The sequence below is a fragment of the Astatotilapia calliptera genome, chromosome 7, assembly GCF_964374335.1.
Source record: "Astatotilapia calliptera chromosome 7, fAstCal68.1, whole genome shotgun sequence".
In the NCBI taxonomy this organism is placed as follows: domain Eukaryota; kingdom Metazoa; phylum Chordata; class Actinopteri; order Cichliformes; family Cichlidae; genus Astatotilapia; species Astatotilapia calliptera.
The window spans coordinates 11,211,545-11,232,607 of record NC_137428.1 but is presented as its reverse complement, the minus strand read 5'-3'; the positions used below and the strand labels follow the sequence as shown (position 1 = coordinate 11,232,607).

General features: G+C 40.6%; 2 protein-coding genes across 2 annotated transcripts in view; both read left to right on the top strand.

Moving 5' to 3' along the window:
* The window catches only part of edc4 (enhancer of mRNA decapping 4), a 28,042-nt gene extending 20,588 nt beyond the window's left edge, over nt 1–7,454 (top strand). The window contains exon 30 of the mRNA XM_026172957.2: nt 6,879–7,454. Within this exon, the coding sequence (XP_026028742.1) occupies nt 6,879–7,062 (184 nt within the window). The 3' untranslated portion in view covers nt 7,063–7,454. The remainder of the gene's footprint in view (nt 1–6,878) is intronic.
* Nucleotides 7,455–10,335: 2,881 nt separating this feature from the next.
* Nucleotides 10,336–21,063, top strand: part of nrn1la (neuritin 1-like a) — a 110,642-nt gene continuing 99,914 nt past the window's right edge. The window contains exon 1 of the mRNA XM_026172962.2: nt 10,336–10,595. Coding sequence (XP_026028747.1) covers nt 10,538–10,595 — 58 coding nt within the window. The 5' untranslated portion in view covers nt 10,336–10,537. The remainder of the gene's footprint in view (nt 10,596–21,063) is intronic.

The following is a 21,063-nucleotide window of genomic DNA, read 5'->3' as shown; positions in this document are numbered from 1 at the left end:
CTGGCAACTGATCAAGGCTGTATTTTTTCCAGATTCATAAATGTTTATTTGTAATTAACAGTAACATAAGATGAATAAGGAAGCACTTTGTCTCCGGTTATGAAAAGCAGAAGTAAAAATGGGACAAATGTAAGTTTCAACCAGTTGTTGAACTTCTGGACTAATGATCTCTCCATCAAAAAGAATCGGTGCAGCATCTAGCCCAGGGGTGGGCAACTCCAGGCCTCGTGGGCCGGTGTCACTGCAGGTTTTAGATGTGTCCTTGAACCAACACAGCTGATTTAAATGGCTAAATTAGCTCCTCAACATGTCCTGAAGTTCTCCAGAGTCCTGGTAATGAACTAATCATGTGATTCAGGTGTGTTGACCCAAGGTGAGATCTAAAACCCTGCAGGACACCGGCCCTCGAGGCCTGGAATTGCCCACCCCTGACCTAGCCACATGAATTCTCTTTGACATCACTGAAACTTAAAAGAAAAGGGGAAAAAAAGAAGACCTCAGGCCAGATCAGCAAGGTAAAATGTCAAATCTAGCATCTTATATAACTTTAAGGTGTGCCTTCCGGTTTATTTTTATTAGATTTAGGCGTCTAATGTGAAGCTACCCTCCAGTAATTGAAAAATGATGACGAAGGAAACTCAAGCTGAAGGTTAACCTTGGGTTTGCTACCTCTATCAGAAGCACTGAGCCTTGTTCTCAAGTCCACTCGTTCCTAAACATAAAGACGACTAAATATGATTCATAAATTCTCAGGAATGTTGTGCTATTATTTGCACTTTAAATATATGTCTGTGAAGGTTCTCAGTCATCCAGGTCATCGTAGTCAAAGGAGCTTGCAAAGAAAGGCGTCTGGACTTCTTTAAATTACTTGAAGACGTTTCGCCTCTCATCCGAGAAGCTTCTTCAGTTCTAAGGTCAAATGGTGGAGAGTCCCAGATATAAACCTAGTGGGAGTAACCCCCCACAGAGGGACAAAAGGACCCCCTGATGATCCTCTAATCGCCTGAGCCAAGGTGTGAAACTGGGTGTGGGTCCCAATCAGCCAGAGTTTCGGGTGAGTTCATTGTGAAACCTGGCCCCACCTTATCATGCGAATTCCTGAGATCAGATGGCCCAGGATGTGAGTGGGCGTTAAGGCGTCTGGGGAGGCATCTCAAAACTGGATTATAGATGGCAGAGAGTTGGTGTCGTAAACCACTGCCTCTGTTCAAAGATGGTCGCTCACAGTGGACATAGATGGCTTCTTTCACTCCTCTTTCAAACCATCTGTCCACTCTGTCCAAAATGTGAACATTGGCATCCTTGAAAGAGTGTCCTTTATCCTTAAGATGCAGATGGACTGCTGTGTTGTGCCATGCGCTTGTGAAGTGGCTGTTTGGTCTCTCCAATGTAGAGGTCTGGGCATTCCTTGCTGCACTGTACCGCATACACCACATTGTTAAGTCTGTGTTTTGGCGTTTTGTCTTTCGGGTGAACCAGTTTTTGTCTGAGCGTGTTGCTTGGTCTGAAATGCACCGGGATGTCATGCTTGGAGAAAACTCTCCTGAGTTTTTCTGATACACCGGCTACATAGGGGATGACAATGTTGTTGCGTCTGTCCTTCTTATCCTCCCTCGCTGGTGTCTGGTCTTCTTTTCTGTGCCTCTTTGCTGACTTTAAGAACGCCCATTTAGGATAGCCGCACGTTTTGAGTGCTTCCTTTACATGTGTGTGTTCCTTCTTTTTTCCTTCAGGCTTAGAGGGAACAAGCTCTGCCCGGTGGTGTAGGGTCCTGATTACTCCAAGTTTGTGTTCCAGAGGGTGGTGGGAGTCAAAGAGGAGGTACTGGGCCGTGTGTGTGAGCTTCCGGTAAACTTCGATGTTGAGGTTGCCATTCTCTTCAATGTGCATGGCGCAGTCCAGGAAAGGCAAACAGTTGTCCTTTGTGTCTTCCCTGGTGAACTTGATGTTTTTATCCACAGCGTTAATGTGCGCAGTGAAGGATTCCACTTCTTGTGTCTTGATTTTGACCCAGGTGTCGTCTACATATCTGTACCAGTGGCTGGGTACTCTTCCTTTGAAAAAGCCAAGAGCCTTTCTTTCCATTTCCTCCATGTAAAGGTTGGCTACAATAGGTGACACGGGGGAGCCCATGGCACAGCCATGTTTTTGTCTGTAGAAACCCTCGTTGTATTTGAAATATGTAGTGGTGAGGCAGAGGTCTAACAGTGTGCAAATCTGATTGGGTGTGAAGTTGGTCCTGTCCTCCAAGGAGCTGTCTTCTTGTAGTCGATCAACATTGAAGTTTACCGGAAGCTCACACACACGGACCAGTACCTCCTCTTTGACTCCCATCACCCTCTGGAACACAAACTTGGGGTAATCAGGACCCTACACCACCGGGCAGAACATGTTCTCTCTAAGCCTGAAGGAAAAAAGAAGGAACATACACATGTAAAGGAAGCACTCAAAACGTGCGGCTATCCTAAATGGGCGTTCTTAAAGTCAGCAAAGAGGCACAGAAAAGAAGACCAGACACCAGCGAGGGAGGATAAGAAGGACAGACGCAACAACATTGTCATCCCCTATGTAGCCGGTGTATCAGAAAAACTCTGGGATGTCATGCTTGGAGAAAACTCTCCTGTGTATTTCAGACCCAGCAACACGCTCAGACAAAAATTGGTTCACCCGAAAGACAAAACGCCAAAACACAGACTTAACAATGTGGTGTATGCGGTACAGTGCAGCAAGGAATGCCCAGACCTCTACATTGGAGAGACCAAACAGCCACTTCACAAGCGCATGGCACAACACAGCAGTCCATCTGCATCTTAAGGATAAAGGACACTCTTTCAAGGATGCCAATGTTCACATTTTGGACAGAGAGGACAGATGGTTTGAAAGAGGAGTGAAAGAAGCCATCTATGTCCACTGTGAGCGACCATCTTTGAACAGAGGCAGTGGTTTACGACACCAACTCTCTGCCATCTATAATCCAGTTTTGAGATGCCTCCCCAGACGCCTTAATGCCCACTCACATCCTGGGCCATCTGATCTCAGGAATTCGCATGATAAGGTGGGGCCAGGTTTCACAATGAACTCACCCGAAACTCTGGCTGATTGGGACCCACACCCAGTTTCACACCTTGGCTCAGGCGATTAGAGGGTCCTTTTGTCCCTCTGTGGGGGGTTACTCCCACTAGGTTTATATCTGGGACTCTCCACCATTTGACCTTAGAACTGAAGAAGCTTCTCGGATGAGAGGTGAAACGTCTTCAAGTAATTTAAAGAAGTCCAGACGCTTTTCTTTGCAAGCTCCTTTGACCACTTTAAATATAGCTTTATTATTCTTGCATTTTTCCAACATCTGTAGTGCTGAAAAACTTTAAAAAATCTTTGTTTTTCCTATTTATTTTGATCAAGTACATAATATACATAGTCATTTAGGAAAAAATAGTAAAGCATATAAAAATAAAGCAAAATACACTACAGTGCTCCACTGAATCTGATTTAGTTTACGTATCCAAAAGGAGTGAGAACAAGGAAACACTTATTTAATCCTACCCCTTCTTTTTAAGTTATCAGTTATAAAATTTATCCAGCTTACTTATTGATATAAACCTCAATAACAACAGACACATTTTTAATAGCATGGGATATACACACTACATTAAATGCACATTTTTATCATAACTCCCAAACATTACTTGGCCTTGCTGTGTGGAGGTAGCTCCAGTTTTGGAATGCTAAGTCTAAATTCTGAATAACCATTAAGTAGCATGAAGTTTAACTAAAAGGAGACATTCACTAGATAAAAGTGAATAAAAAATCCTGTGATGTTTGAATACTAAAAATCCATGCACTGTCTCCACTTTAAAGACAATGCACAGTTTGAGCACTCTTACTCTTCATTGCAGGATATCATAATTTCATTATTGTCTCACACCATTGTAGTTTGATGTAAGACCTGTCCTGTGATACAGCAGGCATAACTTGTAATTTTGGCAAACGTCATAGATTTTAATCAAAAACCCGTGAACTGTGCAGGTTTATGTCATCACATAACGTCTTAATTATAACTTTTGAATTGCATGCGATGTCTTCTCTCCCACACACGCCGGCTCTTATGCTCCCCTCAGTCAGTAATAAAGCTTGTCTTTGTCTAAACTTTTGCTGCCCATCTAATCTGTTTTGTATGTTCATTACTCCCCATCTCCCACGTGCTAAACGGTGCTAAAGTGCTGACCCCATCACCCGGCTCCGTCTGTAGCCCTGCTGCATGGCTATCCTGGGAACGCCGATGATCCCATGAATAGCATCGCAGTTTTTGGATGCACTCTATTGTTCTGTTCTTGCTGCGTCCTTGTATCTTTTTTTCCCCCCCATGTAGTTCAGTTTTGTACTTTTTTTTTTTTTTTTTTTTTTTTTGGTCCTCTTTTTGATTTTTCTTGTTTCAGTTTGTCATATAAGAAGATGAAAGGCAGATATGACCAAAAAGCTCATTCTGCAACTGCTTCTATAGGCAAAGGTTTGGATACTTGCACATCACAAAGTTAGTGAATCAATTAGGTTAAGAATAGAATATATATTATATTCTATTATATTCTATTAAGACTTAACAGACTTTACTTGCACTTTTTCACCTGATATCTGTATATTCTGCAAATTTAGTAGGATAAATCCTTCAGCTCTCTCCCTGTACACGTGGTATTGTATCTTGTCTGAAGCAGTGAGAGAGACGCAGCTTTCCCCACTGTGCCACACAGCATAAAGTATCAGAGGTGGATTATCCTCTTTCAATGCCCCTGGCAACTTTTTTTTTTTTTTTGGTAGAAACTCAGCTTTTGGTGCAGCTCAGAGCAAGACAGGACCCAGTAGTGCTGCTTTTTTCCCCTCCTCGCAACTGAATTATAGTTTTTACAGTCAAATAGCTGATTTTTTGTTCCCTTTGTGATTTTTATCATTTAGAATATTCATGGATAGCCCGACATCAGAAAGCACTCTCACTGTGCCCCTCTCTTCTGAGAAGAGCTTGTCCTCTCATACCCATTTCTCCCTGAAAACCTCTTTGTCTCTGAGTCCCCTTACAGCATCGTGCTGTGTCCACATCATCTGTTTGTTTCTCAGTTTACACTACAGCTGCTAATGTGGACCTTTGTGTGCCATCAGCAGAGAAGAGTGCACTATAGAAACCTTATTAAGACTGAGAAAATCATAGCTCTGAGTTTTATTTTAAATTTAAAAAAAAAATAGATTATAAGCAGTTAACACCATTGTTTCTGGTGTTAACTGCTGGCTAACTTTAATTATGAAGGAAAGCTTTCACTCATGAGCAAAAATAAATCAGACTGTTAAGTACACAGTATATGTGGAGTAAATTGTAGTTCACATCCGGGTAAAGATACCACAGAGCTGTCTTCAGGCTTCGTTTTCAGGACTTGTGATTAGAAGTATTTCAGAAGAAGCTCATAAAAGATTCCCAAAGCACAGCTAGGATTGTTGGGACTACAGAGGGTGTCATTATGCACAAAATCTGTGCTCTTAGCTGCATCATTAGCTAGCTGTGAAGTACACACTGTTGCACAAATGAATACGAGAACAATTGAGGCAGCGTGGAAAAACAATTAAATATGTGGTTTTGAGGTGTTTGACAAAATGCAGTTACAGCCAAATTAACTTCGGCAAGACATTAACTTTCAGAGAGACATATGGTATCTGTGCTGATATGTGCAGTGACATTAAAAGCCCCTTTAAACAGTGTGCTGGCAGTGCTGAGGGGGATTTGATAGACCTGCAGTGTGTGTTGTGGGGCTCTGGCAGGAGACCAACTGGCAACATGGGAACAGCTCTAATGTTAGACTGGGATCAGGTAGCACTCCGGACACTGTGATGAATGGTCATTTCCACTGTACAGCTGGACACTCTCACCACCAGATGTCTGACTCTTACAATTAATTCAGGAGTTAAGTGTAGTGCATCCCGAGCGAGAGGACAGGAGGCAGGTGATGCTGATTTCTGCTGGGCAGTTTGATGAAAGCACAATGTTCACAGGCTTGACATTCAAACTTTGAAAGCAAAATGAGAACTCGGCTTGCTCTCCTTCTGAAGCAGGGGTGTCAGACATAAGGCCCGGGGGCCAGAATTGGCCCATTAAAGACTCCAATCTGGCCCACTGGACAGCTTTACAAAATGTGGAAGAGGGCATACATTTGTTTTTACTTTTAATAGTATTTTTTTTGTTTTTACACGTTTTGTAGCTTTTCGTGCTACTAAAGACCTCTCTCACGGCCATGCATACTACACCAAAATGAATAAGTAATAGATGACAATTAAATGACAGAAAAGTTTTACTGTCATTACTTTAGTGTCTACTATAGAAATTTCAGTTTTAAAAACAACAATAATCAACAAAAACTGTTTTATAAATATGGGACAATCTGGGTTGTGAGCTACCAGAACCCTCTGTAATTTTACACATTAATCATGTAGAAAAATACTCAGATGTGCCATTTAAATTGTACTACTTTGTCTTATATTAAGCTATCTCAGGGATTAAATGTGCAGTTAAACATGTTTTACATTGTCAGAAAATGCATTTTCACTGGTCTGGCCCACTTAACATCAAGGTTGGCTGTATGTGGCCCTCAATGTTAAATGATTTTGGCATCCCTACTCAAAAGCCCCAAAATTGTCATTTGTGCAAATTGTCCTTCTGGTGCTTTTATATGTTAATAACTTACTGCTGATGGAATGAAGTTTCAGGTTGTATATGCAAACCTTTAAATTTTCCAATTTTTTTTCCACCAAATGACCACAAACGCTTTCTTTTCCTTGAGCCTGCCATTGCCTCTGTAGGTGTTCATTGTTATCTGACCTCTTTCTCTTTCCCTCCTTTTTAGCTACCTGGAGGATGCGGTAATGAATCTGGACCACAGCGACCCCCTGACCAGAGACCACATGTCGTCCGTGCTGGCCCAGGTCAGACCAAAGCTCTTTGCCTTCCTGCAGCAGGACCCCCACAGCCCGCTCAGCAAGAGGGCGCGGCGCCTGATGATGATGCTACAGGGACTCGTCAACCACTAGTTGTCGGTTTAAAGGCTGCTGCCAAAGAGTGGTTTTCCTCTTGATACCGATCATATGTCCACCGTTTTTTTGTTGTTGTTTCCCCCCCCCTGGTAGTGTTTCAGAGGAGAAAGCACCAAGGACAGCTTCTCCAGTTTCTTGGATCCTGATCAGGATGCGTCTCTCCTTGTTTCATTTCTCCTCCTTCCCCCTTTTCTGCACCAGTGAAGTGTCAAGTCAAGAAATGGACAGTTTTTAGTTTCTCAGTTTTTTGGTTCTTTTTTCTTTTTGTTGTTTTCTTCAAGACAATAATGGTCTGGGGTGAAAGCTTACTGTTGATTTATGTTCAGAGACTCTTAAGTTCACTGTAGCTACATCCAGACCTTTGTTACAGCTGCTTTATTGACCCAAGAGACCTGGTGGTCGTCTCTTCCATCAAGACTGTCTCAGCCATGACAGCAAGAGAGCGCTGAGATTCTTTCATCCCCCTTAACAACAACAACTGAAAAAACAAGAATGAGAAAAAAACATACAAACAACCTGACACAGTTTGATTTTACATCATCCAGACGTGCATAAGACTTGAAGAATGTCCAGCCGAGTGGTCCATGTGAGGCCAGACGGGGCTGTTCCTTTTGTTGTGCTGTTTCCTCTAAGCTACCTGCCAGGCATGTTTTGGGATGCTGAACAAGTTTTGATGCAGGGGGCTACTTCTGAGCAACAGAAAGAAAACATGCTTTGCCTCAAAATGTCGCCTTCTATTTTGGCCTTAAGAGCAAACAGCAGGCTTGTACACATTGTTACTTTCTTCCACACAGACCAGCATCCTTCTGCTAAAGCCTGGAATTTGGTAGTCGTAGGATTATCCTCCCTTAGTTCAGTTTTTCTTTGCTTTTTCTTTCTTTTCTTTTTTTCTTTTTGAAGCTAATCCTGGCAACCAAAAGAATATGTACCACCCAAAGCCAATTTTCTTTTTCTTCGTTGGTGGCATATTTCCTATGAGCTGTTTCTTAATAGGTCTCTAACCTATTAAGAAATAGGTCTCCTATTTGTTTGGCCCTTGCCAGACTAGATCTTTGAAGAGAATCAACACTATAAACCTTTTTGATAGACAATAATGCAATTTACTCATGACTTTTTCATCTGCTTTGGTTTTAGAAATCACTCTAAAGAGGATTTTCTGAAGGATACATTGAGTGTAAGAAATGTTTGCAGAGGTCTTCCAGGCTGTAAAGAATTCCCCTTCAAAACCTGAAATGTTTGGAGCTCAATATTGAAGCCGGCAGCCGTCCACATGTACAGCTCTGTCCACAGACTTCTCCCCATGTTTTTTTCTTCCCTTTTTTATATAAACATTTAGTATTTGTAAGCCATGTACCGGTATACTTGCGTTAAAACTTGTCAAAGTAGCTTAATAATTGGAAAAAAAAGGAACCTTGGTAAACATTAAATGTTACAGATCCTGTTGTTTTACCTGGCAATTGCAAATATTGCTTGTAAACTCAATGTGCAGTGACTTCTCTTAGGCTCTAGGAGGCAGCACTTGGACATCCATCCTGCTTGAAATTTAGGCTTTGAATCCAGAAGTCATTCCTGCTCTTTCAGTATCAATGAAAAGCCCGCCTTTAGATTGTAAGCGCACCATTTGTTCACATTTACACTGAGTTCAAAGTGTATAATATTTTGTGTAGATCCCATTCACACACCTCATTGTTTCATGACTGGGTGGCTGCACTGAATTGCTGATTGTAAAATAAAAGTTCAGTTCATTTCAAGTGTTTGTTCAGAATCTGTTGGGTTTGACTAGCAAAGTGCCTTACTGTAATTTACCTGTTTTGGATGATAACTTGCGCGCGCGCACACACACACACACACACACACACACACACACACACACACCCCTGATCCATCTAAGTTTTACAATCATTTATGTCACTGAAATATGTGGGAAGGCTCAGGCACCACAGCGGAGGAGAAGCTGTATGTTTTCTTTGCAAACATTTGTCCGGAGGCAGGTGATCAGTACGGACATTTGAACTCTCATTTCAGTGTTTGAAGAAGAAAGAATTTTGACTACTTAGCAGTTCACTGGGAGCTCTGCATGAGAAACAGAACAGAAGTTCATGTGGATTTTTTTTTTTTTCTCTTTCCATTGTGTTCATTTCCCTCTGCTTGGTTAATTATGTTGTATCTTTTACGGTTTGTTTTACCCCAAACATTTTGGAATAAAAAAAACAAAACGTGTTCAAATTCAGGTGTCTTGGTGTGTCTGTGGGAAGGTCAGGCTACTTCCTATAGCAGATATATAGTGATGGACCTCCAACAAAAGTTAGCAGCAACCATTAAATTACTGTTGGGGGATTTTAAATGAGAATGTTTCAGTTTTTTGTCACTTTAATGTGAAAGTTTAGTAGGAAAAAAAAAAAAAGAACCTGGGATAAAAGACTTCATGGGTTTTGGCTCATAAACCTGTACAAAAACATGTGACCGTTTTCCATGAGTTTTTGCTGTACCGCTAGAACAGGGGTGGGCAACTCCAGGCCTCGAGGGACGGTGTCCTGCAGGTTTTAGATGTGTCCTTGATCCAACACAGCTGATTCAGTAGTTCTCCAGAGGCCTGGCAATGAACTAATCATTTGATTCAGGTGTGTTGACCCAGGGTGAGATCTAAAACCTGCAGGACACCGGCCCTCGAGGCCTGGAGTTGCCCACCTCTGCACTAGAACAAACATCCTTCCCTTACTAGATTGTTCTGTTAAATCACGAGCCTCATGAAGACAAAATTGTGCATTACTTTACAAAGTAAAGAGTTGGAAATCATTAATCATCTCACAGTTCCTCAGCTTCTGAGGATACAACCCCCCTTTGGCTGGGAACCAACCTACAGCTGTCTAATAATAATAATATATCACATCGATTGCTGGGACGTTTTTCAGATTACTGATCACTGGCTTTAATATTGCAGTGACACTTCTTTTTTCTTTCAATTTAAAGAACTTTTAAGCAGATAATCTGTCTAAAGAAACACACCAAACCAGGAATTTAAACTTTCTTTCCCTCCTTCACTAATCTTGGCCCTTCACATTTGTCTCCTGGCCTCCTAGAGAGCTCCAGCCCCCTATGTTGGAAACCACTGAAGTAAAGTGTATAGAAAGAAGTTGGTAGTGGTTCCTTGGTCATTTTAAACGCCTTGTGCTGATAATTCAGAGCATCCTTGCACCTCATCGGGGACTCTGCTGTAGACCTTCCTCCTCCTCCCCCTCTTTTACACGGACGCGCCCTCCCCTTCAGCGCAGCGGATGAGCGCGCCGTGGATGCTCGCTGGAGTACAGAGCTGCAACGAGGACGGGAGGAGAACACTTTGACCGGCAGCGGGGGAGCGACATCGGGACTCTTCTTTTCTTTGAAAAACTAAAAGATAAAACAAAGGAAAACTTTGGAATTTCCGGTGCAAACTTGAAACTTGTGAGGTCGGAGGACGAACTGTGGGGTCAGCATGACATCTCTGATGAACTCTGCGTGCTTGCTCTTCTTGCCTGTTGCTCTGCTTCTGAGTGAGTACTGAAATTTAAGTGACTATGTCGCAACTTGTGTGCGCGAACAGTGTAAAAACTTGAGCATTGCATTTGGGAGAATTTTGAGTAATTCGAGAGGGGATTCGAGACTCTGTGCGTAACAGGACGGCACACGTCCTGACTTTTTAGAGCTTTAGATTAATGATCTTAGGTGATGTGGATGTATGTAGATGTTAAGCTGTTAGAGTTCTCTGTATGCCTCGTGTCTGATCTTAAATGAGGGGGTCCCGTAGCCTTAACTCGCTCATCTCGAGCATCCAGCAGAGCATGTGCTGCAGCTGCGGGAGCGATCTGCTCAGAGAGAGCTCGCAGCCGAAAGCTTGGATTAGTGCTGCTTAGTGAGAGTATTTTTCCCACAGCTGGATAAGGGTTCGTTACGCAAACTCACATCGTGCAATGAGTGAGGTCTGGGTGCATCTCTCCATTTCTTTCCACCCATTTAGTCCCCTTAGCTCAATCGGGTTACTTGTAAAGTAATGCAACGGTAGATATTTAAGATAAATAATAGTTCCCATGTTGTAAAGTGAGACATGTGCAAAGACTTTTAAGTACATTAATTGGGAAAATATTAATTCAAAGCGGCTATACTAGAATTTGTTAAGGAAATTGCAAAGATTGGTAAAACAGAATTGTCCTTGATGCAACATATGCTATCTTTTATTCAGCATTACTTGTCATGTATATTTAATAAATTACAATCCACAGTTTGTAAAAAGACATATTACAGCTGTTTTCAAACCCTGATTGGGAAAATAGGTGGATTATCCCTTTAAAGGGGGGCAAAAGTGATGTCTTTGAATTAAAGCTCTAAAATGTTTTAATGGACTACAGAAGGTCAGCTTCATCAGCGATTTTTAAAGCTCTTTTATAAATGTCTGGCTTGGACTAAATATAAATGCTGCTTCTCTTTTTCCTCTTTCAGAAAAATAATTAATAGTTAGATTTTTGTTGTGAGAGCAAAATTTCATTCACCTATTCTGAATACACGTTCTGTATATGTGTTTTGTTGTGTGGACCACAGAACTGAGTCAGTCCGCTTCCTCTTTTCAGTCCAACAATAAAACGTTTTTAGGAGCTATAATTCAGACACTGTTGATCTAAATATAGCTCTCGATGTGCACACACCTTCTCTTTTTGCAAACTTATGATCATCGTCATCATCTTTATCAGCCTTGATCATCTCACGCTGCTGCTGATGTCAGAGAAAAATAAAGACCAGGAGGCGGATGGGATGAGGTTCCCGTGGGAGTGTAACACAGTGGGGTAAAAGGGACAAAAAAAGTCCCACCGATGGGGATAAATGATAAATGAATCCCATCTGTCCCCTTACTCTGCTCAGTGGAGTCTCTGGAGACTCCATTCAGCCCTGCATACTAGCTTACCTGACCAGGAATTACTTCTATGTTGCTGCTGCTGCTGTCTGTCAAACTGCCTCCGCAGTCACTCAGTGTGTGTCACAGCTCATTCATGTTACTACAAGGGGACAGAATCAGCTCATTATATATTTATATGGTAGGATTTTTTTTTATACTTGCAATTGCATTATCTATGAGCAGAGCTTCCAGGCCCGGCACCTTTGACTCACACTGTCTTACACATGCAACCAATTATGTTGCAAACTATTTTTGAAATATGTTTTTGCATGAACATTACACATATTGTAGCAACCTAACAATCTACAGGGTTTTATCTAACCTGCATGGTATTTTTAGTTTGTTGTGCACCTTTACACAGCCCACGGTGCTGTGTCATCCACCGGTGTAGAAAGTCTTCTCAGTGTCTCCAGGAAGCCTCTGCCGGGAGAGTTTCACAACATTTATACTAATATTTTTCACACGAAATACGGCAAGCTTTGATAGCCAAATGTAGACACAAAAAGGCTTTGACTGGCAGCAACACTGGATTGCAGTGTACTTCAAGCACTGGCACTTTTCTATGTCTGGATCAAGAGATTCTGACGTGTATCTAGAAGCTATGTGATGATAACTGAAATATCTGAAAGCTGTGGATACAAAATAGTACAGAAGTTTCTGAAACAAATACCTGAAGTTGTACAAAAGCTTTTATTATCTGCATTAACTACTGCAATCACATGCCAAAATGTGTGCTGAATTATTTTTTTAAGCCTTGGTCACTGCTTGTGTCCATGTGTTTTCAGTTTAGAGTATCCTCACTCAAATCATGATCTCACTAAGAAATGGAAAAACAGTGTTTAGTTCCGTCCCATCTGCTTTAATGACAAATAAAGTGCATAGCAGCTCCATAATATTGCAACAAGTGTGCCCAAACAGCTCGACAAGAGGCAAAAATTACTGTTTTTCTTAATTACATTCAGCCATATGTAGGCAACAAGATATTTAGTTGCTTTGTAGCTACAGGAAACAGCAAAACATCTTTACAACTGTAGAGACAGCCTAACCAGGGTACTGGCTCATAACAAGGTGCTGATAAGATGCTATAATGCCAGTCAGAAAAAAGTGCAGTGATGTAATACCTGATTTAGATCATTGTAATACATAAGAGAAGAAAAAATGTGAGTATGAAGCCATGTTTTTAAAGATATGGACGTATAACAACGATCATTTCATTACACTTCAGTTTTTCTGCTAGGAAACACTGAGTCACAGTAGCATGAGCATGAACGCAATGTTCATGCTCATGCTACTGTGACATGTACAAATCAACTAAACACTGTTACAACTCCTAATGCAAATGGACTTTCATAGACTGTATATTGAAGATGTCTGTAGACAATGCATTCTGTTTAATGCCCAGCAGGGGGCAACCTCTCTAGGAGCAAAAAGAAGTCTGTACAGTTTATCAGGAAATGACAGCTCATTTTGTTCTATGACGTCAACAAACACATTCCTGATGAGTCAGTTACTGGTTTCATGTTTTATTTACTATAATATGATGTTCATATTGTAAATTATAGTCACCAAAAGAATAAAAAAGGAGGATAAAGTGGTATTATTAGTTAGAGTGGGCCCCAACTTCTGATAGACAGGTTGCTACAGAATGACCAGTGACCTTGCAGGACACATGTGAAATGCTAAACTGGACTTCACAGTGACTATGTACATCTTTCATATACAGTACATACACCACAAAAATGTCAGATGTAGCAAAAATTATACTTAATATTTTATTTCTTCTTTCAAAAATTGTCAATAAGCACTCCAGTTTAAAAAGAAATAAACTTTCTAGCAAATATTTAATAGTTCTGGCTTTACAGGTCCTTCAAGATGTGTTGCAATGAAATACAGGTGTACATTTACTCAGCTTCAAGTCTGAAAAAAGGCTTACCTTTCCTTTTATTTCAGAACACACACAAAACCTGCTCCCTAATTTTTCTTACAGTTTATTTAATGTGCCAGTTAGCGTGTCTTTAGCACACCTACAATTTACTGTTGTGATTAAAAGTGCCAACGAGAAGTTTTGGTAAGAGCGTGAACAGGTAAAACCTCATCTCAAAACAAGTAGAAGGAGTCAGCTTTAATACGATAAACAGCATTGTTAGAATGCACACAGTGTCTTCTGTTTGTCTGCACTCAGAAAGCTTCAAAAGTCAGGACCAGAGAGGGGGAGAGGTTTCCCCTGGGTGCAGAGCTCCTCTCTGCGTCATCAGCGCTCCAATATTCACATTAAAAGCTGTCCATAGGCAAGAGGGAGATTATATTTGGCTTTTAATTGTTCTCCTCTGGAAACACTTCTTAACTCGCTCCCTCACTCTCCAAGTTCCCTCTTGGTGGGTCGACTCGAGCATTTTCTGTTTTTTGTCACTGCAGTACTGACACATGAAGTGGAATATTCCTCATTAAAATACATTTAAAAGTATCTTGAAAAATTGCCGGTGCCTGCCATTCGTCCTTCCTTCCTTCATAGCCCCATTTCCTTCATCCTTCTCTTCATTCACTCCTTACTTCTAGCAAACCTCACTTCTCCGTTTCCGCCTTGCATGTCTTCGCAGTCATTTTGATCTATATGCTGTCCCCCCAATCTCTTCTTCTTCTTTTTTTTTTTTTTAAATTTCAGGCTTGCTCTATCTCTCGTGTCTACCCTTCCTGCTTCTTTAATCACCCTCCCCCCACCCCAACCATTCCTCCATCCTCTCTCTGTCCTTTCGCATTAGGGATTCACCAATATTGATAAATCTGATCCCAAGAATCCTGCGTCACATTTTTCAAATCAAAGCAAAGCCATTTCTAGAATTTTTTTTCAGAAGTTTTAAAATATACATCATGTACCCCACTGTTTGATTTGGTCTCATAAGGTCAAAAGCAAAGAAACATCACAGAAACTATTGCTTTCATTTACTTACATTGAGGCCTCTGGAATGGACATATTCAGGGATGTGTGGCTAGCTTGTCCTCTTGTATCTTCTTTCTCATAATTTGAGAAATATGTATGTCAGTCCATTTTTTGGTCTTACTCTACATCCAAAACCATCCATTCCATCCACCTCTCACTTCCCACATTGACTACTGATGAGTAAATGCAGTGTTAAATCTGATGTCATTTGTTTCTAACCTTCCCCCTACACTGACTGCTACCAGCTCACCTGGGCATGCTTGTTTGGCTGTCTTTGTGAGGACATTCATGGACATTTCCTTGATTGTTACCCGCAAGTTTAACTATTTTAACTAAAACATAATACTAACTTTAACTAATATCAAGTTTTAACCTTCAAACCACAATTTAAAAAATGTTTTAACTGTTATTTTTCTCAAGAGATGTTTCTATTCACTTTTTCCTTTGCCAGGTTTCTTGTGACAAATGACTTTAGTAACTCACTCATGTTGTTTAAGCACCTCTGGAGAAAGCTGTAACCCAAAATCTTCACAGCACTGAACAGGCAGAATCACTTTATCAGTGTGTGTTGTGTATATATCCTTACATCCTTATAGAAGAACACTGGAAAGTTGTTGCTACAAAACTAATGTTGATTTATTAAATGGGAACTGAATAAGTGTGTGAACACAAAGAACTCAGACAGTCTTGTTCGGCACTACGCAACTAGTCGCAAGAATGCAGTGTGAATGTGTGAAAATGTTAGTAAGCATGGACAAAAGTGCTTGTATGAATGGGTGTGACCCGGAACCAGTTCATTTACCAGTTCCTATCTACGTCATCCCAAATTGGAGCTTGAACACACAAAAGCTCTAACTAAGAAGTAAGTTTATGTTATGTAACCAAAAAAGAAAATGACCAATCAGAGAGAGAGAAACAGCAAGAGAAGGAAAACAAGCTTAAAAATTAATCCGGCCAGGTGAGGTGAATCTGCCACCTGGGTTAGGCTCTCTCAAATATTCACGCACCTCCAAAGCTGATTATTATGACACTGACGCAGGTTTGGTCCATACACCCACCCTCCCTTCCCTCCGCCACTGCCACCATACTGTAAATCACAAGTAACGCAACTAAATAATTCACAAGCACTTAATCTGTCCAAAGTCTATAGCAAACACGCGGAACACAAAAAGACACGCACACACAAGCACGCAAGCATTTGTGTCCTTTGTGATCTTCACCAGGTGGGTTGTTGGTGTAGGTGTGAGGGTGTTTGTGTAGCCAAAAAGTGAAAGTTTGTGTGTACTCCCTACAAGAATTGGATTAAGACCATTTAAACAAGCTTTGTGCATTTGTGTGAGTTTCTCTAACAAATCCAAGTAATGAAGTACCAGCCAAGCATGACTCCTTTCTCCTTATCCCCAAATATGCCTGAGCATGAATATTCATGGTCACACACATACATACGGTTTGTAAGAGCTGTATTGCATCGTGCTCAAGCACACTCACTCACACACACATCCAAACTACAAAGGAGTAACTATTCCTTATTGTAATCACTCAATTGAAATTCATCCCCCACTCTGACTGTGGTCATGTGTGGGACTCATGTAATGGGTGGACGCAGATGGAAGTATTGTAATAGATATTGCCCCCCCCCCCCCCCCCTCCATAATTTCATGCGTCCTTATCATTGTTACGTTATGAATTCAGTTCTTTATTACTATTTCTGACACATACTGTGCTCACTGGCAATCCAGCTAGGATATTCTGATGAATGATGATTCCCACGGGTGGTGCTCATGCAGGCACTGAATCAGGCAGCTTTGGGGTCCTGTGTGTTCTACTGCACAGATAGCCTGCAGAGTGCAGCTACGTTGAACTGAAGTGCTTGTGTTTTGTATTTGCAGTTTCAAATGAGCAAGTAAAGAGAACGATTCTGAACTCATGCACGCCTGGAAGTGTCATTTGTCCAAGTGTGCAACGCATGCGTGCTGATATGTGGCAGCTAAAACTGAAGTTTTTAATCTGATAGCATATGTTTGAGCTTTTGTTAGCCTTATATTTGTTTCATGGAGACCTTACCCATAACCACCACACACAGAAATTTCAGCTTTTAAGTGGCTGTTACCACATGAGACTGAAGCAAGTACCAAACTGCAATAATGAGCCATGAGTGCTAACTCCAAAATCAAGTTTTCTCATGAAATTTATATTCATTCATATTTCTTATTGTATATTATTGTATTTTTCCCATTGTACTGCCACTTTTCTAATCCTTATGCTTGTGGTTGTTTTATAAAAATTCTGTAAGTAATCAGCCAATAGGTCTTATAGAGACTTAATAATTTTGAGTTCATTTTATCTATGGCTTGTTGTTGGGCTCATTATATTAGGGAGTGCGATTTCCATTTTTTGTGTTTTTTAAGTAAATACTTTTTTATTTTTTTAATGGTTTCCACTTTTAATGCACTCTGTATGTAATAGTGTGCACAAACTATCATTCCTACCACTAACATACCAATCATGTTGTCAACAAAAGCTATGTCCTCCAATCAGATTTGATGTGCGACTCATCTTGGCTTCAACTGGAGGAGATAATATTGAACATAAAGGCATTTTGTACAGCCTTGATGATTCTGCTTGAGCTTAAACTTTGTCTTATAAGGACTTTTTGTTCCAAAAGGCAAGCTGATCCCCAAAGTGTGACTGTGTTAACAAATTAACGCTCTCACACGAGTCACACAGGTACCCACACAGAGAGAAAGAGGAGAACAATGGGTGTCCAAGGTCAGTGGAGCTTCTTTTTTTATCCTGTAGTGTGCATCCACACACACACACACACACACACACACACACACACACACACACACACACACACACCCTTCAATTTTAATGATTGATTAAAAAAAAGTTTTTTTTGTGATGAAAATTGAAATTTTGATGTTTTCATCAACGGAAAAAAACTAGCTGACAATATTCTGGACAGACGAGATCCAATCAGACGTAATCTCTTTGTGCAGTAAAGTTAGACATTTAATTTTTTACATTTTCTTTGCAAATGGTATAATTCGTTCCTGTACTCCTTGCTTGTTCCTGTACTCAATGAGCTCGTCAATAGCTTCAATGCTAACATGTTAAATGTAATGGACACTATTGCTCCCATTAAGGTGAAGGTTATCTCTGGAAGGAAAAAGTCTCCATGGAGAAACTCCACACTGGTGAAAAATGAAAAAAGAGAGTGTAGGAAAGCTGAGCGCAGATGGAGAAAAACAAACCTCCAGGTTCATTATGACATTTATAAAGAGAAACTTCACAATTATAATTTACAACTGAGGAATGCAAGGAGGTCCTACTTCTCTGACATCATCACTAAAAACAGCCATAATGCTCGGGTCTTATTTTCTACAGTTGACAGGCTAACAAACCCTCCTGTGCCAGTGGCAGCTGAACTTCATTCAACCATGGCCTGCAATGACTTTGCCAAATTCTTCACAGACAAAATTAGACAAGCAATTGGTACATCAACAGCAGATCCAGGATATGTACTGTGTCCACCAAAAAACTGTTTAAACACCATGAAACAGTTTCAACCTATTAACAGCAAAGACCTGGAGGACATCTTAGGTAAACTGAACTCCTCCTCCTGCTGTTTAGATGTCCTGCCAACAAGTTTTTTCAAAAAGGTCTCAAAGACTTTAGAGTCAGACCTGTTACAGATCGTCAACTTTTCTTTATTATCAGGTGTGTTTCCAGAATCACTAAAAACTGCTGTAATCAAACCTATACTGAAAAAGGACAATCTTGACAAGACACAAATGAACAACTACAGGCCGATCTCAAATCTCCCATTTTTAAGTAAGATCATTGAAAAAGCAGTTTCTCAACAGCTCAGTTACTTCTTAAAACAGAATAATTGCTACGATGCCTTCCAGTCAGGTTTTAGACAGAACCACAGCACTGAAACCGCTCTGACCAAAGTGTTTAATGACATATGTCTGAATACAGACAGCGGAAAAATGTCAGTCCTAGTTTTACTGGATCTCAGTGCAGCATTTGATACAGTTGACCACAACATATTACTCAAACGACTGGAGAACTGGACAGGTCTTTCAGGAACTGTACTAAACTGGTTCAAAACATACTTAGAAAACAGGAAATACTTTGTATCAATAGGTAACTTCACATCTGAGCAGACAAGTATCACATGTGGAGTTCCCCAAGGTTCCATCTTGGGACCCCTTCTGTTTAACATCTACATGCTCCCACTGGCACAGATTATAAACAACAACAAAATAAACTATCACAGCTATGCAGATGACACACAAATATATATCACAATGTCACCAGGAGACCGAGGCCCTGTACAGGCTCTTGGTAAATGCATTGAGGAAATTGTGCCACAATTTTCTCCAGCTAAACAAAAACAAAACTGAGGTAATAGTCTTTGGCGCCAAAGAAAAACGATTACAGGTCACCAGAGAACTTCAATCTATACACCTAAAAACCACAAACCAGGCGAGAAATTTGGGTGTAGTGATGGATGCAGACCTAAACTTAGAAAAACACATTAAGACGATAACAAAGTCAGCTTACTATCACCTCAAGAATATTTCAAGGATAAAAGATCTGATGTCTCAACAGGACCTGGAAAAACTAGTCCATGCATTCATCTTTAGTAGGCTTGATTACTGTAACAGCATCTTTACAGGTCTACCTAAAAAATCAGTCAGACAACTACAGCTCATTCAGAACTCTGCTGCTCGAGTCCTCACTAAGACCAAAAAAGTGGACCACATCAGTCCAGCTCTGAGGTCTTTACACTGGCTGCCTGTCCGTCAGAGGATAGACTTTAAAGTTCTGATGCTGGTCTATAAAGCTCTGAATGGTTTAGGACCAAAATACATCAATGACCTCCTGACCCAGTATGAACCTTCCAGATCCCTCAGGTCATCTGGATCTGGTCTTTTATCAGTTCCTAGAGTCAGAACCAGACACGGAGAAGCTGCATTCAGCTTTTATGCTCCTTATATCTGGAACAAACTCCCAGAAAGCCTCAGATCAGCTGAAACACTCAGTTTATTTAAATCCAGGTTGAAGACTCACCTATTCTCAGCTGCATTTGAATAAAGCACCAAATCCACACTTTTAAGCTTAAATTTCAAAACTTACATTTAACTATTGATTTTATCTACTGTTCTGATTTTATCTGTTTTGATTTTATATACTGTTTTGTTTGTTTGTTTGTTTGTTTGTTTGTTAGTTAGTTAGTTAGTTTATTTGCTTGTTTTAATCAATTTTAAATCATGCTTTTTATTTGTTCTTGTTTCTAATGTCTCTGTAAAGCACTTTGAATCACCTTGTTGTTGAATTGTGCTATACAAATAAACTTGCCTTGCCTTGCCTTGCTTATCCTGAAAACGTGACCAAATGTCAACACTTGGTATGAATGAGACGAGTGGACATATGGACGCATTTCACACTTGAGTTTATAAAGCATGTGGAGCAACTCGCACTCAAAAACATGGGAAACTTTTACACTTAATATTTTTACCGAATGACTCAACTTTAGACTCACTCTATGATAATCTGATGATATTTAATCGACTAAACCTAAACAAATTTGGATCCCTAAATTATGACTAAAAGTTCATCAAAATCAAAATCTGCTGTCAAAACTAACATGCTAACACACAACAGGGGAGTCCCACAATGCTTACACACAAGTGAGTTACACCAACCCTTGCATAAACCATTATTATATACTTAACCCTAAAATCGAGGCTTCGAATAGCCCCTTGACGTTATGTGAGAAAGTTAGAACCAGCCGAAACGTCCTCTCTGGCAATGTCAAAAAACTTATGGTGGTCCTCACAAAGATAGCAAAACACGTCTACACACACTCAAATACACAAGTCCTCTGGGAAGAGGTGCAGAGAGACTTGGCTCTCACTGAGAAAGAAGCAGAGGTAAAAATTGCAATGCAGTTTACAGAAACACAATACAAGAGTAAAGTAAGAGAAGTATTATGGAGGTGAGAGGCAGAGGACAAGTAGAGAGAGAAGGAGGAGGATAGAGGAATTGAGAGGCACAGAGAGATCAGGACCTGTATTTATCAAGCCTGTCAGAAAAAGGCGAACCATCATGGATCACTGAC